Here is a 23,452-nt window from a genome sequence, read left to right as displayed (position 1 = left end):
GGAAGAGGTCACATGATTTGCATAACAGGAAGTGGCAGAGAAGACACTAAGACCCAGTTCCTTGACTCTCAGGTGCTCTCTTGCACTGTCCATCATGAAGACACCATTTGTAGTAATTGGGAGAGAGTGGGCTCCCCAGGAGCTTGAACTGTTAGCACCCGGGCATCCCTCATCCAGAACCCTGGTGCTGTGACTTCCCTGTTGCCATCTGCTGGAGGTATTGGGTTGTTTTGGCCTACTCTTCTCCCCTTCTTCTCCAAACTGCACCCTTTCCTTTGGGGAACCAGTCCATGTGGTTCTGGTGGGGCTTAAAGTCGAAGTGCTCCCACTGGGTGGGTACACTACCTGGGCTGGCCAATTGTGGTACCCCGGTTCCCTGGGCAGGACTTGATCAGGTAGTGGGCACGAGACCCAGAGAGAGGCAACTGGCATTGTCTTTGTGAGCGGTCTGGAGTTTGTGAGAGGTTTCCTCTTCCCTTTGTACATCGCAAGGCTGCCCGGGGCTATCTTTCCCACCACTAAGGAGAACCTGCCTGAAAAGAAGACAACACACATTGCTCAATAAATTTACCCATTTATTTACACATTCCTCTTTTGTGGGAAATGCTAGTCTCTGCAGGCTAGGAGGAGGAAAATAAACAAAATCAGAAACCAAAACCCAGGTTTTTGTTGTACTAGCAGTTATCCTTACTTTGGGAAAAATGTGGTTTTGTGAAAAAAAGATGTGCTGACTAGGCAGAGACCTGGGTTTGAATCCAGATCCCTCTGCTTACCAGCTGCACCAGATCCCTGACATCAATAGCTGAGCTCCCCGGGCTGCTGTGAGGACTGAAGTGCCCAGCCCTGTGCCCTGTCAGCTGAAAGTTGGATCCCTTCAATCAGTGTGTCTAAGTGGTCCCTCCTGGGAGGGCACTCTGTGGACTTGCCTTCAGCTTGAATTGATTTGTTCTCTCCCAGAGACTCCTTAATGCAGAAATGGTGGTCAGAGAAGGTCATCTGTTATTTGGAGATACATCCAGAAGGAAAGGAAATTACTTTAGGTCACTTTTAGGAGATGCTTGCTTTCCTTCTTTACTGCCGAACTCTGATTTTATATTCAATTTCACCGCACATTCTAGTCCTAGAGTGGGCGGTTCCTTTATAGGAAAAGTACAAGATGAAATGACTTTCATTTCATTTCATCTTGTACTTTTTCATCATTAACCAAATCATACTTACTGAGGTCATCCTTAATGGCTCCCTTAAAATATATAATATGCTCACTACCTTCTTACTATTCAGAAAAAAAGGTCTGGAACTTGCCTTTTCTAATTGAATTTGAATGCATTCTGTGCCTGCGATAGTCTCTACCAATTCATTTTAGATTGCCTACCTGGAAACACACCTGTTTGGACATGAAGTCTGTACTGAAGTGCATAAAACATATTCATAAATATTTACTGAAGTAAAGAAACCAAGTTAACAACAATGCGAGGATGCTACCCTCAGATGCAGGGAAACGGAATAGCCTGTAAAGGTACAAAAGACATGATGGGAGATGTGGTGGACACAAGTTTCATTAGGTTTAACTTCACTTATAAGAACTAAAAACCCAACAAGCTCTTGCATCTTTTCGAAATAGGAAGGTTTTCTCTATTTCACAACGCTGCTGACGTCCTGCCCCCTCCATTTGCGTAGTGTGAGCCCGCTGATACACGAAAGGTGGTTTTAGAAAGGTCAGGGTTTGGGAAATTACAAGCATCAGCAATAAAAGAAGAGACAGGCCCACCTGATGAACAATAGGCTTCTAGGCCTATGGATTGTCAGCCAAAATCGAATTCAAATGCAACAGGGAGAGCAGCTCCATTAGAATAAAGAGCTCAGATATTACTGAGTAATGATGTTTGTACAAAGTCATTGTAAGTGTTTCAGTAGTAACAACATTAACACTGTTTGCTAAATAAATACTTTAGCAGGTCTCTGGAAACATTAATCCAGAGTACAAAAAACATGCACCACCGCTAAATCACAGTCTATTTCCTTTTGTTTGATTTATTAGATTTTTCAACATCTACTCCAACCACCTTAAAACCCACACATCCCATACCTCCCAGAGGGGCAAAAAAGATAAACAGCTGGAATTTGAAGAATGGTACAGTTTGACCCCAATCAGGCTTATATGCACATGAGGCAACCTGAGCCTCAGCGACTGGTATGGTTACCAAGTATGGTTACCAAAGCATGGAGCAGAACCAATGCCACAGAAGTGTCAATAAAACAAATCGTGCACCAGGAAAAGTGGAACTATAAAGCTAATTTGATTGATTTTTTTTTTGTAATCTAGTTTGGTTGAAAGATTTGGGGCGTTTGTCCATGATTAAACAGTTAAGATTTTCTGTGCATAGACAGTCCCTCTATTCATTGAATGGTCTGAAATAATATATGTGACATCTCCAGCATTTGATGAACATGCCTATAGATTTGTCAGGGGTTGTGTTTGGGAATGCTGCCACCATGGCAGTGGAAGGACACAATAAAGAGGAGAGCATGTGTGCATATGGATGTGTGCATACATACACAGATGTGCACACACTTATTTGCCAAATCTTCATGACAGTTCATATGAAGCCCCACCATGGCAGAGGAGTCAGCAGATGGCCTTGGAGTCATTCTTAGGTGAAGCCAAATCTGCCTCAGGAGACAGGTGATTGTCAGAAAGGCATTGTCACTATCCCTCCCTTTAATCTTTCAGGCAGGTGTTGGATAATGAGGGTACATCCAGTTGCCAGGAATCCCACTGCCTTTCTGTCCTCCAGGACGCGTGGGAATTTTCTGAATCCAAAGGAATATACAGGTTCACTGGATGCTCAACAGTCAGGTGTAGAGCGGCTGTTCCCAATTTTTCCTGCTGCCACACTGTTCAACTGAACAACTACCTCCAGCAGCTGTGTATCCCATTACATGCACGCATTCTCAAATGGGGCCTAAGGGTGCGTCCACACAGCCCAAAGGCTGCATGAAGAACGGAGGCGAGAAGCAGGTGCAATACGAAAGCACCACCCCAGAGCTTTGACACATCTCCTGGCCAACACTCAGCCCCACCTATCACTTTCCCTCAGACCCCTTTCCTTGTTTTAAAATTAAGTAGGCTAAAAAAAATAAAAGGCACAAAACATAAGCAGCAAAATTGAACAGGCTTGGGGTTCAGAAAGAAGGACTGGTCACCATATATGAAGTAATGGCAAGGGTATAGCTATAATCTTCCAAGACAGAACCAGCTGTGGTTGTATCACACACCAGGTCTTTATACAAGAATACCCTTGGGGCCGGCCGGGTGGCGCAGTGGTTAAGTTTGAGCGTTCTGCTTCTCAGTGGCCCGGGGTTCGCCAGTTCGGATCCCGGGTGTGGACATGGCACCGCTTGGCAAGCCATGCTGTAGTAGGCGTCCCACACATAAAGCAGAGGAAGATGGGCATGGATGTTAGCTCAGGGCCAGGTTTCCTCAGCAAAAAGAGGAGGATTGGCAGCAGTTAGCTCAGGGCTAATCTTCCTCAAAAAAAAAAAAAAAAAAAAATTAAGAATAGCCTCACAGAGGTGCCTGAACTGTGCAGGCCTGCACTGTCATATCTTCAGAGATGAAAACATTAAAAACAGACTCATTCACAAAATCAAGTTGAAATTTTTTATCTACTTTTAAAAAAAGAACACTTTTTGAAAGTTGTTTTCTTTTCTTCAGGAAAACAACTAATCTCTTTCCATAATCTCCTATTATCTTCATACTTTTAGAGACAAAACACTATTTGGGGTTCAGCTCTTCTTATCTCCATCCAGTCATGTGAAAATTCTCCAGTTCTAAGCCATGTGGAGAAATGTCTCCACAGAGGGGAAAAACATCACAATGCTATATTGAAAAAGGAGACGTAATGACTGCTCAGATGTCAGGGGCAAACAGTTTTTACATTCCTACTTGTAAAACCTTTGGGGTTGGCCAGGGCTCCACTGCCACCTACTCTTGTTTCTCATCTTTTAGGAATTTGTTTTCTTGTAAAATGCTACCAATTATGCCATTGTCGTGGTGGGTAAACTTGGAGCCATAACACAAATCCTCACTGTAAGGGCAATAAATGGAGAGAATTAATACAGGCCAGCCTGCTGCTCAGACGGGGTTTTGGGCTGGCACCCCAGTCGAGGGCCAGGTCCAGAAGGTCAAGTTGCCATTTCAATGAATCATAGAACTGATTCAGACTCCCAGGAGACTGAAGAGCAGGGTGCCAAATATCACCCCATTCCTGGGGCTCCAATGCTCACACAGCCCATCAAAGTCCTCCTTTTTTTAGTTATGAAAGCATTCTGAGCTATAAATTGAGTTGGGTTTTTTTTTTTCTGGTGAGGAAGATTGCCCTTGAGCTAACATCTGTGCCAATCTTTCTCTATTTTTTATGTTGGACGCCACCACAGCATGGCCTGATGAGCAGTGTATAGGTCTGAACCTGGGATCTGAACCTGCAAACCCTGGGCTGCCAAAGCGGAGGGGGCAAACCCAACCACTACACCACCAGGCCAGCCCCAGAGTTGGCTGATTTTTAAAACAGGAGTTTTATTTGGTGAGTAGGGAATCCCTGACAGAGGAAATTGAGAGGTTCTTGGAAACTCTCACTCAGGCTGCAGAACCCTGACGAACTCCTCTGACTCCTTGAAACAGCCCCTCTACCTCCATGGCAGGAGCAGTGTTTATTTTCTAGTTTACTTAGGTAAACTTGCATAAACAATGAAAAATTATTAGCATTTAATTCTCAAAATTCTATACAGACCATTATCTTTGGTTTACCATACTGTTTTTTTGTTCTTTTTTAAAGATTTTAGTTTTTCTTTTTCTCCCGAAAGCCCCCCGGTACCTGGTTGTGTATTTTTAGTTGTGGGTCCTTCTAGTTGTAGCATGTGGGGTGCCGCCTCAGCATGGCTTGAGTGGTGCCAAGTCCACACCCAGGATTCGAGCTGGCGAAACCCTGGGCTGCCAAAGCGGAGTGCGCAAACTTAACCACTCGGCCATGGGGCCGGCCTCCACCACTCTGTTCTGAAGACAGATTATAATAAAATCACTTGACAAAAACAACTGGCCAAAAAATGTCTGGCTTTGATTCAGGAAGCTGACAGAAATTAAAGTTTTCTTTCTGAACTTAAACATAAGTTCAATATATAAAATCAATCTTAAAACTCCAATAGAATATTGAAAATATTTATTAACAGAAAAAAGTTCAATGCATTCTACAGAATGAAAATGCTCAGTCTTTTCCTATAGATACTTAAAGCTAGTGATCCCACTTTTCATTGGTATTTGCTAAAATCTATGTAGCAGCTTTAAATTTAGTTATTTGTTCAGGACCAGAGTAAAGCCAAAGACACAAAAACTAGGAATTAAACTAAACTGTGAGCAATTGTTTAAAAAAAGACTACATACACATAAAAATAAGATTACACACTTTAATCTGATTGACACGGAGGAAGCAGGGAGGACATGAAAGAAATTTAGTTTTAGCTCTGCTTTATGCATAACCAGATGCTCCTTTTCCAAAAAGTATACGAGGGTTCAAAAACCATATTTCATCAGAATACTTCAGGAAAACATCCTTTGTGTAACACAGGGAATACACTCTGCAGAACAGGAAAATCATCGTGGGCAACAAAAGAGTAAAACAAAAGAAAGCACCAGGGTTCGAGCGCTTCTAAGGCGAGTACATCCACAGAAACAGTGTAAAGAAAGGCTTGTGACTGGCTGCTATGGAAACATGCGAATGAGGACTGGTCCATATCATATCATTTCTTAAAACATGTTTCTTTGGAAAAATGGCAATATCGGCCGGGAGCGACGCTGTCCTTTCAGACACCCAGCTTATGAGCCTGGGTGAGAACGACCTTGAGAACTGGCATGAAGGCGGAGGTCTCGCTGAAGTTGCTGGTGCTCACGACGTGTGTGTGGATGGTCAGCCCTTCTGAGTAGTTTCTCGTTTCAATGCTCCTTGCAATGCTGTGTAAACCACTGATGATTGTTGGTGAAAGCTGAAATAAAGGTGGAACCAAGAGAAAGAATTAAGTTAAGGGAGAATTTCCAATGAGACCCTCTACAAACATTAAACCTTGATATTTAAAAGCAACTTGAAACAGACATTACAAAAAAGATATAAACCGTTTAGCATTTCTGGAAATAGTTTCTTGGACCAAGCAACACTTAAGTTACAAAAGAGAATCATGACAAAATTATTTATGTAAAGAAATTATTTATGATTATACATGTATGATAAGCCAGGTATTTTCTTACGGAAAAGCAGCCAGATTCCCTCCCCACGCTGAAATGCTAACATGTCTCTCCACGTAAGAGCTTCAATTCTTCAATTATTTCAGACACAGCCTCACACCTTTTCAGACTTTTCCCATGCACATGAAGGAGTTTAAAGGTTCTCAGTCATGCTATCTCAAAGAACCCCGCGTATTCTAAAGTACTGCCTACAGCAGAGGTCCTGAGCTTGTGCTCTACTTCTATTAGCACAGCAACAGCCTCTTCACGGACTCAATTTACCAACTAACTGCTGTTTACAATCCTGTCAGCTCTTAAAACCATCAAACCTCTAGTTTTTTTCCATGTCATTACTTGGCTTACATGCCCATACTTTTGAGGGAAGACTTTATTTTAGATCAGTTCAAGGACCACACCACTTCCATTGTTGTATCAACTTTCTTCAGCTTGGTTCTGAGATAATTGGTTATTTTTATTTGATGGGATTGGTGTGGGGAATGGGGAAGAGGAATGCTGAAATGCAAAAATATAAGAAAAGTCCCAGTTCTTTTTTGCTCTCCTATTCTAGTGCTTTCATTAATAAAACGAAAATATTCCAGAAAGGAATGGAGAGGTGGGGACAAAGGAACAGAAGACACAGTGCATGTCCTCATACTGCTGGCTGTCCTCATAGTGACAGCACAATAATCTGCTCATCTGGCGGCTACATCTGGCTCTGCCTTTATGTCACAGCTGTTCCAGAAGAAAAGGACCAGAAGTCTTAGACTATGACAGGGTACAGATGTGGTCTCTGATTTCTTGATTCAAGGCACATATAAAATGAATAGAAGACCAGTTACGTTAGGGCCAATACAGCCAGTTTGTATTTCTACTTTCTGTCATAAGAAAGGTTACAATTTCTCTCTCACACAACACTCTGCCTTATCCCCTCATTCCCACTGAACAAGATTTAAGATTCAGTTAGAGCAAAGCCCGTTCTATAAAGACAACTTTGCCCACAAGCATACTCTATGTGAGCGCTGACAGGACACGCATTCTCCTAGCAGCCAGGAATAAATGATTATCATAAATCTCTCTTTTCCCCATAAACTTACTGTCTGTTCCCTAAGTTTATCATATAGAAACTCCAAGCGTTTGCTGGCGTCATCTAGCTTCCTCTTGGTTTGCTGCAGAAGAGGAAAAACAGATATGTTATATTTGAACATTAACTTTTATCCAAGAACTTGCCCTATCTCATTTCACTAAACCTTACACTCATGTTAAACAGCTTCATTTTATAAAGAAACGGAAACAACAATGATCAAGAAACTTGAACAGATTACATAGGACAGAGATCAGTATTCTATTAATGGGGGGAGGAGAGCGAGAGGCCGAGCCTCTTCCTTCCGGTGTGCAAAATGGAGGACTGGTTGGATTTCACGTGGATTGTAGACTCACTTGACAAGGTGTCTGCATGTACACCTGTACTATATCCACAAGCAACAGGAAGGGCCATCTGGAGGCAGCAATGGGGCCAGGTACTAGAGAAAGGAAGGTCTAAGTGCAGGTACTATACATTATGGGTGCTAGAAGGCAGATATATAGGTGAACTGGAATCTTGTGGGTTTTTTTGCTGAGGAAGATTCGCCCTGAGCTAACATCTGTGCCAGTATTCCTCTATTTTGTATATGGGTCGCCACCAGCATGGCTGCTGACAAGTGGTATAGGTCTGCACCCAGGAACTGAACCTGGGCCACTGAAGTGGAGCGTGCCAGGGTTAACTACTAGGCCACGGGGCCAGTCCTGGAATCTTGTTTTAACTTTTCAAAAATATGACTTATACACTTAGTCACATTTGACATGTTTAATCCTGCCTCTTTCTGAGCCTTCAAAAGACCAAGAAAAAAAGGAAATTATCTTCTGGTGACTTAAGATTACTAAGAAAAGTAGTAAAATGCGTTCTTAAATTAAGGAGCTCCCCCCCCAATCCTAGTACTATTAGTGAGAGAAAACTATTCTCAAGCTCAAATTAAAGGTTTAAAATTACAATGTGATTAACTTAATGATCTATACTACGCAACAGCCTTCGAAGTGACACTGTTTTTCAGTATTTCTCGAGGGCCTGCTATGTGCCATGCTGAGACAGCCTTGCGTCTCACGGAGCTCATATTCTACTGGGTGGGGAAAAAGTACTAAATAAACAATATGTTGTATGAGTGACATGAAGAAAAGTGAACAGGGCTAGGAGGCTAGAAGTGTTGGGTGTCGGGGTGGTAAAGGAAGGCCTGATGGCTGACGGAACGTGTGAGCAGACGCCCGGAACAAGTGAGGGGTGAGCAACGCAGTTACGGGGGGGAGGAGTTCCAGGCAGAAGGAGCAGCAAGTACAAAGTCCCTGAGGCTGGTGCACTCTTGGTGTGTTTGAGTAAGGAATGTCAATGTGCCAGAAGAGGAGGGAGGAAGAGATGAGGCCATCAAGAATAACATTACAGACTAAGTTGTGCTGCAAAATTACTTTGTGGTTTTTGGACATAATTAAAGTGAAAACAGGAAGAAAGCAGCCTATAAAAATGATTCCAACTAGTGATTAAAACGGACTCGTGTAGAGGGGAACCCTTACAATCCCTTTTCAGAGCTAATCTCACTTAGCCACCAGCAGGAGCCCTACCCTGAGGGGGTGGGGGCAGCTGGGCAGCACAGGATGTTAGAACTTCTTTCCCAACTAGATACAGGAATTACAGGAACAGTTTGTCCTTTGCGGTTCTCTTTTGCCCAGGGCTCCTGCAGACCCAAAAGGAAGATGGAATGGTAACTAAAGAAGGTCAAACTCAACAGAATTTACTAAGCTGGGCTGTGTACTGTGTCCTCCCAACCTCTCCATCCTGACTCAGCCTGAAGGAGGACTGGAGTTTTCCTGCATTTTTATTCAGACTGCTCTAATCTGAATGACTGTGGCCTGCCTATTCAGAGGTGTGCATAGGGGATAGTGTATACCTGGCTGTCAGCTTCATCTGCTCTCTGTTCTCAGCTCTGTCTTTCCATCACTCCCAGAATGCCAGGCGCATAGTTTATGTTAACCTATCCCTACCTCTGCTTTCCTGATACTTTCAGTACAGGGAATTGCTTTCCAAAAGACCAGAAGGCTGCACACATTAATACTCAACGTTTGATGAAACAACACATTCCAGAACCTGTTTTTCAAGCAGACAAGTGGCCAGTGGCTAAATAAATATATTCAATGTTTGTTGGCAGAAATTGAAATTTCATCTTATAAAACAAGACTGGCTTTCTGGAATTTTTGTTATTGCCAATACACAGGCCTTCTCTAAGTAAACTAAGCAAAATCAGTTGCTTTAACTACTAATTGACTCCAATATCTAAAACACCTAACTATTTTTAAGATCTTTGCAAAGATTATCTATCTACTTTTAAAAGCTTTGATTGTAAGCTCAGAAAGAAACCCCAAATCTGAATTTCTTGCACATCACTGTTCTGTTCTATTTATGTGCCAAACAGGAGGTCTGTGGATGAGAAGAGGCAGGGCAGCACAGTGGCTGAGAGCATGAGGCCTGGAGCCAGACCTGGTTTGAATGCTGGCTCTGACTTTTGGTATTACGTAACAGCTTTTTGCCTTAATTTCTTCATCTGCAAAATAAAGATGACAAGTCTACCTACCATGGGGTTGTTGTGAGGATTAAATAGATCTATAAATATAAAAAGCAACTAAATACATTTTTACATGTAAAGCAAACTACGTAAGCGCTAGCTTTATGACTTTTGTGCAAACTTTTAAAATATATCTTGTAGGACTTCAAGCAATAACTATAGAAGAGCTCCATAAAGGATTATTTTAATCAAGCAAAACATGAAAAAAACACATACAGGATCTGTGGCTGAAGAGAGGCAGCGCTGAATAAGGTCCTCAAATGTGGTCTTTAGAATGAGGTGCTCATCTGGAATAGGTTTCTTGGTAATTTTTTCCGTTGGCAAAGACTGCACATGCTGGAAGAAAGAATACCATAAAATGACCACGAAATGACCAGAAGCTACTTACACACAATATCCTGCAACTCTGTGATCAAGGGAAACCAACTACCTTATAGACAGGCTATTCAAAATCAAATGAAAAATTAACATGTGAAATCAACCGGGATAAGCAAAAATGAAAACAAGATATCCAGCAGAAGGTAGAGGCACTCTTCTTACTGCTTCAATTTTCAAAAACAGGATTGGATATAAGGTGTTTGATTAATTATGGGATATATGTTCATCACTATTGTATGTAACTGATGGGAAGTAGACCTGTGCCAGAAGGAAATAAAAAGAACAAAGCATTTACAAAATTGGCTGGTTAGAGCAGCTGCTTGCTCTGCTTGTTGGCTCATTTTTGTTTATCCTGGCATTCCTCTATTTTTTTTTGTGCAGAAGATTGGCCCTGAGCTAACATCTGTTGCCAATCTTCCTCTTTTTGCTTGAGGAAGATCGCTGAGCTAACATCTGTGCCAATCTTCCTCTATTTTATGTGGGATGCCGCTACAGCACGGCTTGCAGAGTGGTGCTGGGTTCACGCCCGGGATCCAAACCTGTGAACCCCGGGCTGCTGAAGTGGAGTGCGTGAACTTAATCACTACACCACCGACCTGGCCCCTTCTATTCTTTACTCTTTAAGGTTGTTAACTGGGCTATTATCAAACTGCAAGATTAAGCCCAAGGTTAGGATAGATGAGACTGTGATGTTTACTGAGTGGATAAATGGAAAAACAAAGAAAGAATGTTAACGTTTTTAAAGTTTTGACTTATTAGTTCATTCATTCAAAAAATATTAGGTAATATTGTGCCAGGCACTGGCTATGTACTGGTGAGCCAATACAGAAATGATCTCAGCCCTCAGGGAGTTTACAGGCTAATGGAAGAGAAAGAAAGTTTAAAAAGTCCTAAATGCATGTAAAATAGTAACTGTGGTAGTGAGTGGAACCAACAAAAACTATAACTGGGATTTACCTGAGGGGAAGGCTCTCTTCAGGAAGTTCTATCGGAAGGATGAGTAGGAGCTAACCAGTTAAATAGGGAAGGACAAGCATTCAGGACAGAAGACGAACATGTGCAAAGCAAGGATCGTGACACAAGGAGACTAAAAGAAGGCCATTGTGGCTGGAGCAGAGAGAGAGCAAGGAGGACAATGAGCTGAAGGCTTCCACACAATGTGAAATATTGTGGTCTTTATCCTGAGAAGAAGGGGGAGCTGTAATGTTTTAAGCAGAGAGGAGACAAGACCAGTTTAGAGACTGATCAAAGCAGACGCAGGCAGACCAATCAGAAGCTCCTGCATTGCTGAGGATTAGAGATGAAGCTATCGTGGCCAGACTGCAATCAGAGAGAAGAAGGGATTCGAGAGAGACTCGAAAGTAACATCAACAAGATTTGTGGACAGATTTGAAAGAGAGATTAAAGGCAAAAAGAGTATAAAGATGATCCCCAGGTTTTTGGCTGGATTAAACAGAAAGGATTATGGTGCTGTTCACTGAAACAGGAAACACTAAAAGAAGACTAGGTTTGGGAAGAAGACTATGAATTTGGTTTTGGACATGCTGAGTGGAGGCGCCTTGGAGACATCCATGTAGGTAGGTAGCTGGATATTACGGCCTGGCTGAACACATACAGCTATGAAGCTCTCCCTTTCGATGGTAACTGAGCTTCCGGTCTAGATGAGCACAGCATGAGCACCCAGGTCTAAACAAAAGTGAACGGCTAAGTAGCTTCCCAAACTAACACAGACTTGTAATCATAAACAAAATTAACACGCGTCTTTACAATTGATATTCTTGTGGAAAGAAGCAAGTCCTCCCACTTCCATCAAAACACTGGTTTTTATAATCTAACTTTTAACATTCAGAAGTTTCTTAGGCAGAACTCGCTCTTAACAGCAAAGTATACTCTTGTGATAGAGATACAATCTTTCCAAATTTGACTTCAATGAGTCAAAAACAGAAGAACTAGTTTCATACTCGGGCAGGAATCTGTTTCTGTTTCATTGTCTTATGTTGAACTTTGACCCAAGCTCTTTACTTTTCATGAATAGATCAAAATGTTCATCTTTGTATGTCTAAGTCAGTTATATACAAACGTGATACACTTTTCACGGTCTAGAACCCTGCCAACTAGCTGTTTGTATGTGAAAAGCAAGTACGAATTTCTATCTCCATCCAAAGATAAGCCTACAAGTTGTTAGCTCTTACACATACACAAGAAAAGATATAACAACTACATTTTTATATTTTAAAGGGAAAGATCTTTGGAAACAGCTTCTGCTTTGCAACTGTGGATATGTATATGATTCAACTGACCTGAAATTGTGGCTACTGATTAGGTCAAGTGAAACGCCGCAATTGCCAGGTTATAGTAAACACAGACTGGCAAATATATAAGCCTCTTCTAGAAAGTTTGTATGTGGTCATTTCATTGAAAAATAATATACATACATGATTAATCTTAAAAAAGAGTACTATTTTTTATTTAGGTTGTCTAAATTGAAACTAAATTTAGATGTTTGTTAATAAAAGTATAACTATAAAAGTTAACACATTAAAAAAATGTACTGAAATAGAGCTATCTCCCCATTCCACTTCCACAGATTTACTGTTACCTGGATGGTATTTCCAATAGGAGCCCCTGGGGCGCCTTCAATATTGGGCTTTGAGAAAGATGGTGGCATGCCTGGTTGACCAAGAGGTTGCTGTATGCCATGGAAGGGCTGGCCACCTGGAAGATGTGGCTGTGGGAATGAAGCTTGGCTTGACAGTGGTACTGGAGCTGAAGGCTGTTGCTGCAGCATCTGTGACTGGGGGTCACCCAAGGGGTTCATGATTGGCGATGTGATGGGAACAGGAGGCATAAAGTTTTCAGGCATCTTTCAGAAGATGGAAATAAAAGACACCAAGAGTAAGAAAAAACCAATAGCAACATTTCCTCAGCTTTAAATAAGGGAATTAAGACTATTTCATGGTTAAAAAATTTTTTAAATAGTAGTAGAATACTTTTTTCAAATGAAATTTTATGCAGAATTCTAGAGTAAAATATAAAAGTAGAGCTTATCTGACTAAAAGGGGTGGGGAGCATAAACCTGGACCTCTCAGTTTCCCCTTTGCCTTCCACACTTACTCTCATAATGGGGAGCCAAAACCATGTGTTTTTGAAAGAGGATGTCAAAGCATGAGGAATTATATCTACAAACTCTGGAATCAGATAACCAAATGTGTGTTTAACATGATCAGCATGTAATACTCTTTTCCTAGATCACTAGGTATGTATTACCTATCAATTCAATCACACTAAAAGTACAGTCCTACGCTACTTAACAACGGGCATATGTTCTGAGAAATGGCGATTTTCGTCATTATGTGAACATCATAGAGTGTACTTACACAAACCTAGATGGTATAGTCTACTACAGACCTATGCTATATGGTACTAATTTTATGGGACCACTGTCGTATATGTAGTCCATCGTTGGCCGAAATGTCATTATGTAGCGCATGACTGTAGAAGATTGTTTCTGATTATTACTAACCTAAATTTTAGGTTTTCTTGCTCACTTAGTGTCTTTATGTTATAGCCTCTCACTATACTTGGGGGAAGGAGATCACCAGGAGTTTAAAAAAAAAAGGTAGAAAATAAAATGACTTGGGGAGAAAGAAGGAAAGAAGAATCTTATTTTGTGTGCTAATAGCTCTCAACAGTTACTGACATCTCAACAGTGCTCAGCTACAAGGCTATTTCTTCATTCATATTATATGTGATAGACAAAAACAGTCCAAAACATAATTACCAAATTCATGATTACTCCTGGAGCCAAAAGACCAAAGTAACTTCCAACAATAAATCATTTGAGAAGCCTGAAATTTTGTTTCCTACTCTTTGAAAGAGACCTGTTGAGAATTTACATCCTGCCTTCTAAAAGGGGTTTAATTCATACCACCATACTGTTTTCTACTTTTTTTCCGTCCCTTCACGGATTAGAAGATGCAAGTTGAAATACACTTTAAATACATCAGTCAGTAAGTTTTGCCTTTAAAAGGGTCAGTGAAGTGTGGTGCACATCAGGTGGCTACAACTGGATGGACATCTTTTTCCAGTACCTTCTTCTTCTTGGGTATTCTGTTCAAAGCTGGAGGATCATTCCAACCATTCTGAGGACCTAAAAAAGATAATAGAGGACAGTTTGCTTAGAATCCTTAAAAGAAGAAAACTAAATTGTATTTATCATATAACACCTTCAAATTCTGCCATAACCCTGAGATAACTATCACAAAAGTTTTACCAGCTGAGCTGTGGGGGATCACTCTGTAGCCCTGGATTCTCAAACTCATTATCTCTAATAATCACAAGACCTTGGTTAAGTAGGCAAGACACCTTGACATTATTTCCATTTAAAGTGAAAGAGCTGTGCTATATTTAAGGACAGTGAAGTCTTTATGTCTATACTGGTGTATAATGATCAAAGATCAGTTAACAGTTCTCTCCTAATAAAGAAAAAAATAAATCACTTGAGTCTGCTAAAAAAAGGCTTTTGATATATTCAACATACAAAAAAGAATAAAAGTAGCAACCTCCTATTTCCCAAGAGAGCAATTCAACATAAGCAAGTCAGGGTAAGCAAATTATTCAAATGACAGCAATATTGTTAAAAGAACATACCTTAAATACACGACATCAACAATATTTATCATCTTTGCCTTAGGAATTACTTATAAAGCAGAAAAGGGCATTCAAATATCTGATAAGCATTTTTTTCAATGCCATAAAAAAAATTCTAGGTTGCCAGTCAATATAAGATTAAACTAGTCAACTTTAGGAAATTTCTTCTAAAAAACAAAAAACAAAAAAACTTTGTCACCTCAAAGTGAGAAATGGACATAAGTAGCAGAACTAATTAAATACTTTAATGTCAGTATCTTTAAAGAAAAAAGGAATAAAACATACCGGAAATAAGATAGGATAATTTCTCAATCACAATATAATAATTTGACTTTTCACTGAGTTTGGGGTATGTGTATATGTAAAGACAAAAAATTACTCTTCTTTCAACAACTTAACCATTCTTTCAGTATTTTACCTTTTATTTGTTTTATTGATCTCCACAATATTATACCACAACAAAATTGCTTAGCAAACCAAAGAAGTTGTGACTCATACTAATGTTGTAGAAATTTTTTAAAAAACAACTTCTCTTAATCAGCGTATAATCATTTGCCTTGATTTTAAAAATAGAATTAGTTTTCTACAAGTTTACTAGGAGATAGAATGTGAAATAAGCCTCAAAACACTCAAGAGCTAATCACAAAATCTTAAACGACAGGCTGCTATCTGCTTAACAAATTTTTAAAGTTCTGGTCATACATAGATGAATCATTCAAATCTCTCCCATCACCTTCTAATCTTACTCATATCTCAGACAATCTTGATATAGTCGTTGTCTTGATGCTGTATAAAACAGATGACTTTCATGATTTAAAGCTATTTGTGTCACCATGTTAATTCAATCAGTTCTAAGACTTTTTTTTTTTAAATTGCAGTTTCAGGTGTATTAGTTTCAAGTGTATCACAGTGACTTGACATTTATTTATATTAGAAAATAATCACCCTTATAAATAAGACTAGTTACCATCTGTCATCATAGGACTTTTATAACATTATTGACTGTATTCCCTATTCTGTACATTGCATCCCCATGACTTATTTATTTTATGACTGGAAGTTTGTACCTCTTATCCCCTTCACCTATTTCGCCCTTCCTCCCACCCCCAATCAGTTCTAAGATTTGATTCAAAAAAGAAGTTAAATTAAAAAATGATAATGATCAGATTTAGGATTATTATCAGCTTTGAAGTTCACATGCATTATTATGAATGTCCATTCATTAATTGTATTCAATGATTCAAAGATTTCTAAAGGTATATATTTTATAACCAATTCACCTTCCAATATAGGTGGCTGGTCTTGCATAGTCTGATTTTCTGTAGACAAAATGTAAAAGTCACTTAAACAGTATTATCAATAAAGACATTCTAAACTCTGTGCATTTTGCAATTGTTTCTTCCTCCATCAACCCCCAGAAAGAATAAACTAATTTTATAAGGGAACAAAGTGTACTTTTTAATCAAGTCACATGAAATGCCTTCTATCTAATTAAGAAAGCAACCACTTTTTGGGGAAAGCAAATTAAGTCGTGTCAGACACAACAAACTCTTAAATATCACTTTTTTTTCTCTTACTGAGCTAGCTGTCTTCTTTAAGAGAAAATTTTATTTCTTCCTATTTAAAATAACATTTCCGTAATTGTTTGCATGGATTCTTCTCTACTATTTGATCAATGAAGCTCAGTAGTATCACTGAAGGGAGAGCACTTCCTAACATAACTACTGTGTCCATTTTAGTATTATAAAGCTGTGAATCCAAATCACCTAAGGATCTTAATAAAATGCAGATTTTAATTCACCAGGCATAGCGTAGGGCCCGAAATTCTATTGTTCTGGCTAGCTCCCAGGTCATGCCAATGCTGCTGGTCAATACCCTCTTTCAGAAGCAGGGATTTAAAGAGAAACGAGAGATTTCTACACTGTCCTGCAGACTTCGGCACTGTACTTGTTAAAGATAAGCATGTCAGACAATCTTAACAAGGTGGTGCCACTTGACCGCTAGATTTGGGAGGCGCCAAGGGTCCGTATTCTGGAGAAACTATAATTTCTGGGGTCACACCATGGATATCAGCACAAATGAGAACAGGCCCAGTAAATATGTAACCATCTAATATAGTCTTTTCTGTAAGAATATATGGATTTGTAGACTGTTTAGCACAAGTCTTCCAGAAATCACTATTTCTCTTAAGTTTCTGGCAGTGGACAAGAGGAAAGGCGGCTGAAAACTAACACAGCAAATCCAAAACTGTCAGATATTCAGGGTCAGGCCTGGCCTGGCCTCCAATCAAAAGCATGCAGTGGAGGTACATCATATGTACATATAACTTATGGAAATCCAACTATCTTCATTTGGGGACAGACAAACCAAAAGAATATAGCAATTAATTAGTGAGTTCAATTCAGTTTGAGTTCTTTTCAAGAAGCACATGCCCCAGAGAAATTGTGAGGTGGGAGAGGTAACCCCATATCTTGAAATCTCACTGTGTGGTTTATGGATAGACGTTTTTCATACAATATGGCTCCTCAACATGAGCCAAGTTGTTCATCGAGGGCTTAACTGAAGAAAGGAGTGATGAAGGATAACTGACTATAAGTGATTTCCTATTTTTGCCTTAAACGATGACTTTACAACCTAACTTCCCATGTAAGATATGACCTCACAGGACTACAGTTAATAAATCCCTGGGAGTCACTGTGTGAGCCTTACGACAGACGACTGACCTGATTTGCAACTACTGATGAATTCTCCAGCACCAGACTTCAGCTTCTGGGCTGAGGGGGCCGATATATTACAAACCTAAAAGTAGTGGAAATACCTTGGCCTTGACCCTTTTTTTCAGGGAGCAGTCTCAAGAACACGCCCTCCTCTCCTGCCCCATGAGAGGCATGAGCAAAAGATGAGAGCAGTTTTTCCTCTAACCTCATGGCAGGACTTAAGACCTGGGTATTAAAACCTCAGATGGTATCCTGATTTCACAATCTATTAGCAGCACAAAAAATTTTGTGGGGCGATTTCATATGAGCTTTGGGTAAAATGACACCAAAGTTATAAGGAAATCAAACCAAATTCAAAGCTGAAGAGTGAAACTGAATCAAATCAGGAACAAAAAGATTCTCAACAGGAACAACCAGCCAGTTGGCTAGCCTGCACAACTTGAGGGTGGGGTGTCTGTTGAATACACAGTAACAGTTGTACAATAATCAAAGTTACCCTCAAAGCACACTGTAACTGACTCCTCCTAACCTCAAACCGCGTTTAGCCATTTATTTCATTTCCGCCCAGATAATCCTTGGTCAAATCTCTTCTCAATTTAATGCAGTTTTATTTCAGCTGTAATTCGAACCCCTTCCAATCTTTTTGCATTTGTCTTTAAATTGACTGTTGAAATAGACTTTTTAAAAACACAATTAAATTGACCTCCACTTTATAGAGATAGACAGGAGACAGTATTATGGAGGTTCATTAGAGATGTGCAAAAGGATACTCTTGGTCAACATTTAAAAAAATTCAGCACAGCATAGTCTCATCTTAGGCATAATTATTTCATAAAACTGTAAAGAGGAGATAATCTTTTTTACTCTTTCAAAAACTATAAAATGGGGATAAAACTCTTACTCTTATTAAAACATGATGTGACTTTAAAAGGGCATGGAAAAATGGCTCATGGTACAATATTAAGAAAAAAGTAAGATGTAAAATTATATGTGTGTGTTATGATTTCAATTCTTTAAAAATGCATGCACACATTGGGGGCCGGCCCCGTGGCCGAGTGGTTAAGTTCGTGAGCTCTGCTCTGCTTCAGTGGCCCAGGGTTTCACCGGTTCAGATCCTGGGGGCAGACATGGCACCACTCATCAGGCCATGCTGAGGCGGCATCCCACATGCCACAACTAGAAGGACCCACAAGTAAAAATATACAACTGTGTACCAGGGGGCTTTGTGGGGAAAAAAGAAAAACAGGATCTTAAAAAAAAAGAAAAAAAAAAGCATGCATACAATGATACACTACTTCACACCAATTAGAATAGGTGGAATCAAAAAAACAGAAAGCAAGTGTTGGTGTGGATGTGGAGAAATTGGAACCCTTGTGCACTGCTGGTGGGAGTGCAAAATGGTACAGCCACTGTGGAAAACAGTATGGTGGTTCTTCAAAAAATTAAACATTGAATTACTATTTCATCCAGCAATTCCACTTCTAGGTATATGCCCGAAAGAACTGAAAGCAGGGACTCGAACAGATATTTGTACACCCATGTTCACAGCAGCATTATACACAATAGCCAAAATGTCCAGGTGCAGATGAATGGATAAACAAAATGTGGTACACACATGCAGAGGAATAATATTCAGCCTTAAAAGGGAAAGAAATTCTGACACATGCTACATCATGGATGAATCTTGAAGACAGTGAAATAAGCCAGCCACAAAAGGACAAATATTGCATGATTCTACTTATATGAGGTACCTAGAGTAGTCAAATATATAGAGACAGAAGGTAGAACAGTGGTTACCAAGACTGGGAGGAATGGGGAGTGATTTAATGGGTACGTAGTTTCGGTTGGGGAAGATGAAAAAGTTCTGGAGATAGGTGGTGGTGACGGTTGTACAACATTGTGAATGTACTTAATGTTACCCAACTATACACTTAAAAATGGTTAAAATGGTAAATTTTATGTTATGTATATTTTACCACATTAAAAAGTTTTTTTAATACATGTGAACATACAAGCATACATATATGTATGTATATATGTGTATGAAGTGAATAAATAAACCTAAATTATTAGTGGTTATATTTGGGTGTTAGAATTACAGATCATTTTAATTTTATTCTTTATACTATTTGGAGTCTTTCAAAATCCTACAGTGAAAAATTAATAAAAATCAAAGGAAAATTAATTTAAAAAGTGAATATGGGACATCACTGGATACTAGAGACACTTATCCACCTTAGTGTCGGGATTAGTTCTCCACAGGGTCTCTGGGGAAGAAGAGAGAACTGCCTGGTCTCAAACGCAGGAGTGGGGCTGCGTACCATCCTTACTTGAATCCCACTTCTCACTGGGAACGTTCATAGGTATTCTTGCAGGAGCATAATGATAGGATGTATGCACTGGCTAAGATACTTTTCAGTGGATTCACAGAAAATATTAGTGCCAATGGTGTGGAGACTTTTGGCTAGAAGATAATTTGAGATGGAGAGAATAGAGCATCTTTGTCAACCACATACCTCTCCTTTTCCCTCACAGGCCTAGTATGTCACAACAGAAAATAAAAGGGTTACAAAATTAAAAATTAAAATTTAGAAAGACATGAATCCTTAAGGTCATTTTCCAATGACATGAGATAAAACAGAATTTTCCAAAGAAAAGTAAGGAGGGCTATCATGCTCCTCTCCTTTACTTAAAATGTTAAAACCAGATACTTATAATTTGACTAAGGAATGTTTATGAAAATTAAAAAAAAAATTTTTCAGAATACTCTTTCATGAAAATATGCAATATCATGCCCCTTCAAGACTACTCTATGTGAAGAAGCCTAAGACTATATACCTAAATTAAATTTGCCATTATTTAAGAAAACCAATGTTTACTCAAAGACAGCTTCATGATACCTTGAAGGTCATTTTATCAGAAAACAATTTTTTTGAGTAAAATTCTACGGCCTACATATTTGAAAGTGCTCTCCCCTAGCAATAAGCACATATTAAATGAGGGACCAAAAAAAAAAGTGACAGGCAATATCCTACTTATTCTAGACAGTAAAACAGGGAAAACGTCCTGCTTTCTGTGCTGCCACCACTGAAACAACCTTGCACTATCCTAACTCAGGCTGTTCCCATTTTACAGTGAAAACCGGGAGAGGGCCTGCTTCCCTCGCCTCTGTTCCTGCCACGCTGCCCACAATCTATTCTGTAGGCCCTCCTGACTAACCTCCCTCAGGTGCCACTGTGGCCACGCCTCTCAGCAGTTCAAACCCCTGCACGAGGACCTTTCTTTTCTTACTGTGTGAAGTATAAATTTCTTACCCTAGTAGTTAAGGCTTTCCAAAATTTGGCCCAAATGCCAATTTCATGTGCCAACTTACAGCAAAGCTATGCGCTGTTCACTAGAAATGTACTGTCCTTTTTGCCTCCCTACTTCTGCCTTGAAAAATTCTGATACAGACTGAACAGTAACAATTTACTGAACGTTTTGATCATTGCAACATTAGTTTTTCTGAGCCATGGGCATATAATTTTCTGGTTCACTAATGGTTAGAGGGCTTGAAAATCCCAGTGTCTGTCAAGAATTAGTCACCGGACAAGTGGAATTTGCAACTCCTACAGAGAACCAAGATATGATCTAAGACACATTAGAACAAAGATAAAATTTCCAGTGATAATTATTTGTATGACCTTAGCAAAATTTTTAGGAAGTCAAAAAATACAATATGTAAAGCTGTAACTGTTAATTGAAATACAGGGTACTATTAACATGCAAGAGGTAACAAAGCAGCCAGCTTAGTGCATGCCGAACACTGAAAAATCGTTGTTTGGCTGCTTCTTCCTATTAGTGACTGTTTCTCAGCCAGATTAGAACAGTCTGTTACTCTGTATATAAGCAAAGATGTTATCACATGGCCAAATGCACTTTTGCTTAAGGAGAAAAAAATACCCATGCAAATATTTAACTTAAATGATGAAGTAACAAATGCCTAAAAGTGTTGCTAAATGATTTTTGTAATTCCAACACTGATAGCTATTTCTATCACATCAGGACTAAACTATCCAGTAAAGAATGAACATGGGCTTTGTAGACTCAGAGACTTGGGTTTGTATCTCAACTTGGAGGCTATCACCCCACAATCAGGAGAACAATATAAAACTCCTAGAGGGGGCCGGCCCCATGGCCAAGTGGTTAAGTTCACACACTCCCCTTCGGCAGCCCAGGGTTTCGCTGGTTTGGATCCTGGGTGCAGACACGGCACCGCTTGTCAGGCCACGCTGAGGCAGCATCCCACATACCAGAACCAGAAGGACCTACAACTAGAATATATAACTATGTACTGGGAGGACTTGGGGAGAAAAAGCAGGAAAAAAAAAAAAAGATTGGCAATGGCTGTTAGCTCAGGTGTTAATCTTTAAAAAAGAAAAAAGCAAAACTCCTAGAAAACTCAAGTTTCCTTAAGGCCTTTTTTTTCCTTTTTTGCTGAGGGAGATTTGCCCCTGAGCTAACATCTGTTGCCAATCTTTCTCTTTTGGCTGAGGAAGATTCACCCCTGAGCTAACATCTGTGTCAATCTTCCTCTATTTTGGATGTGGGTCACCACCCCAGCATGGCCACCAATGACTGGTGTAGGTCCATGCCCAGGAACTGAACCCCAGCTGCCAAAGCAGAGAGTGCTGAACTTAACCACTAGGCCATGGGGACCCCAGCTCCATAAAACGTAATTTTTTGAACTCTTTGTTTGAAGAACTGAATTATCACTCCTCTCTAAAAATATCAACCTATTGAACTACATGTATTGAAAATTATAGAAATTTTATTTATGCAGTAAAGGGTGATACATATTGTGCATGTGTGTGATTTTTTGATACTTTGGACTTTAATATTATATATCAAAGAAAGGAGGAGATATATGTATAATTCTGGATCCATAAGACTTTATTAGAAAAGAACACTTCCTCAATATATCCTATTTTATGGCAAGTGTTTTCAGTAATTAAAGCTACAGCTTAGCACATAAAAGGAGAAAAATATATACTGGAATTCCCAGAAGCAACTTGAGTATTAGGAGCAAAGCAAGACTCACTCATCTTTTTCCCCTTTAGTTCAAAACCACCAGTTATAATATGAAAGGGAAACTATTTTCAAACACCTAAATGCACAGAGCTCTAATTTTACATGAGGTTTTATGTGATCACAGCTAACATTGTCCTTAAATGCTTTTACTGTATTAATGTGTTTAATCTTCTTTATAAGCTTATGGGTAGGTACTATTATTATTCTGAGGAAACTGAGGCTTAAAGATGTTAAGCAACTTACTCAAGGTCACGTAAACAGAAAGTAGTGAAGCTGGGATACAAACCCAAGAAGTCTAATTCCAAAGCCTGTCTTCCTAACCACTACGTTAGTGGTTCTTAAGTCTGATTCACTGATCCCTTTTTATAACACATGCTTTTGATGCCCCTTTATGATCCTAAAATGAAAATCAGATAATATAACCTACCCATAAAAAATTAATACAACACTCTAACTGTCTAACAGGAGAGATAAAAATAATTTACAAAACATGTATTTCACTATAAAAATAATTTAAAATTAGGATTTTAGTTAGGAAATTTCAGGCGTAACTACACTACTAGACAAAAAACAAATAAAAAAGTAGAAATTTCCAAAATGTTTGAGAGGGTGGTTATTAGGCTAATGGAGAATCACTGCACTGCTGTACACTGGCTGGCTGCTCTCTTAGAGAGTCTGTCCGAGCTGTATTCTCTCACTTTTTTCCTTTAGATAAGCATATT

General features: G+C 39.5%; 1 protein-coding gene across 50 annotated transcripts in view; it reads right to left on the bottom strand.

Moving 5' to 3' along the window:
• Positions 1-5,446: 5,446 nt before the first annotated feature.
• Positions 5,447-23,452, bottom strand: part of SEC31A (SEC31 homolog A, COPII coat complex component) — an 87,793-nt gene continuing 69,787 nt past the window's right edge. For 27 of the 50 annotated variants that reach the window (XM_070614481.1, XM_008525763.2, XM_008525774.2 and 24 more), the window contains 6 exons: positions 16,224-16,262; positions 14,385-14,443; positions 12,893-13,156; positions 10,132-10,251; positions 7,366-7,437; positions 5,447-6,036 (listed from right to left, as the gene is read on the bottom strand). In XM_070614481.1, coding sequence (XP_070470582.1) covers positions 5,857-6,036; positions 7,366-7,437; positions 10,132-10,251; positions 12,893-13,156; positions 14,385-14,443; positions 16,224-16,262 — 734 coding nt within the window. In that variant the 3' untranslated portion in view covers positions 5,447-5,856. The remainder of the gene's footprint in view (positions 6,037-7,365; positions 7,438-10,131; positions 10,252-12,892; positions 13,157-14,384; positions 14,444-16,223; positions 16,263-23,452) is intronic. The other 23 variants (XM_008525773.2, XM_008525778.2, XM_008525779.2 and 20 more) reach the window with 1 other exon arrangement.

Source organism: Equus przewalskii, chromosome 3 (assembly GCF_037783145.1).
Source record: "Equus przewalskii isolate Varuska chromosome 3, EquPr2, whole genome shotgun sequence".
Classification (NCBI taxonomy): Eukaryota; Metazoa; Chordata; class Mammalia; order Perissodactyla; family Equidae; genus Equus; species Equus przewalskii.
Note: the sequence above shows the minus strand (reverse complement) of the source record. Positions and strands in the feature narration are given on the sequence as shown.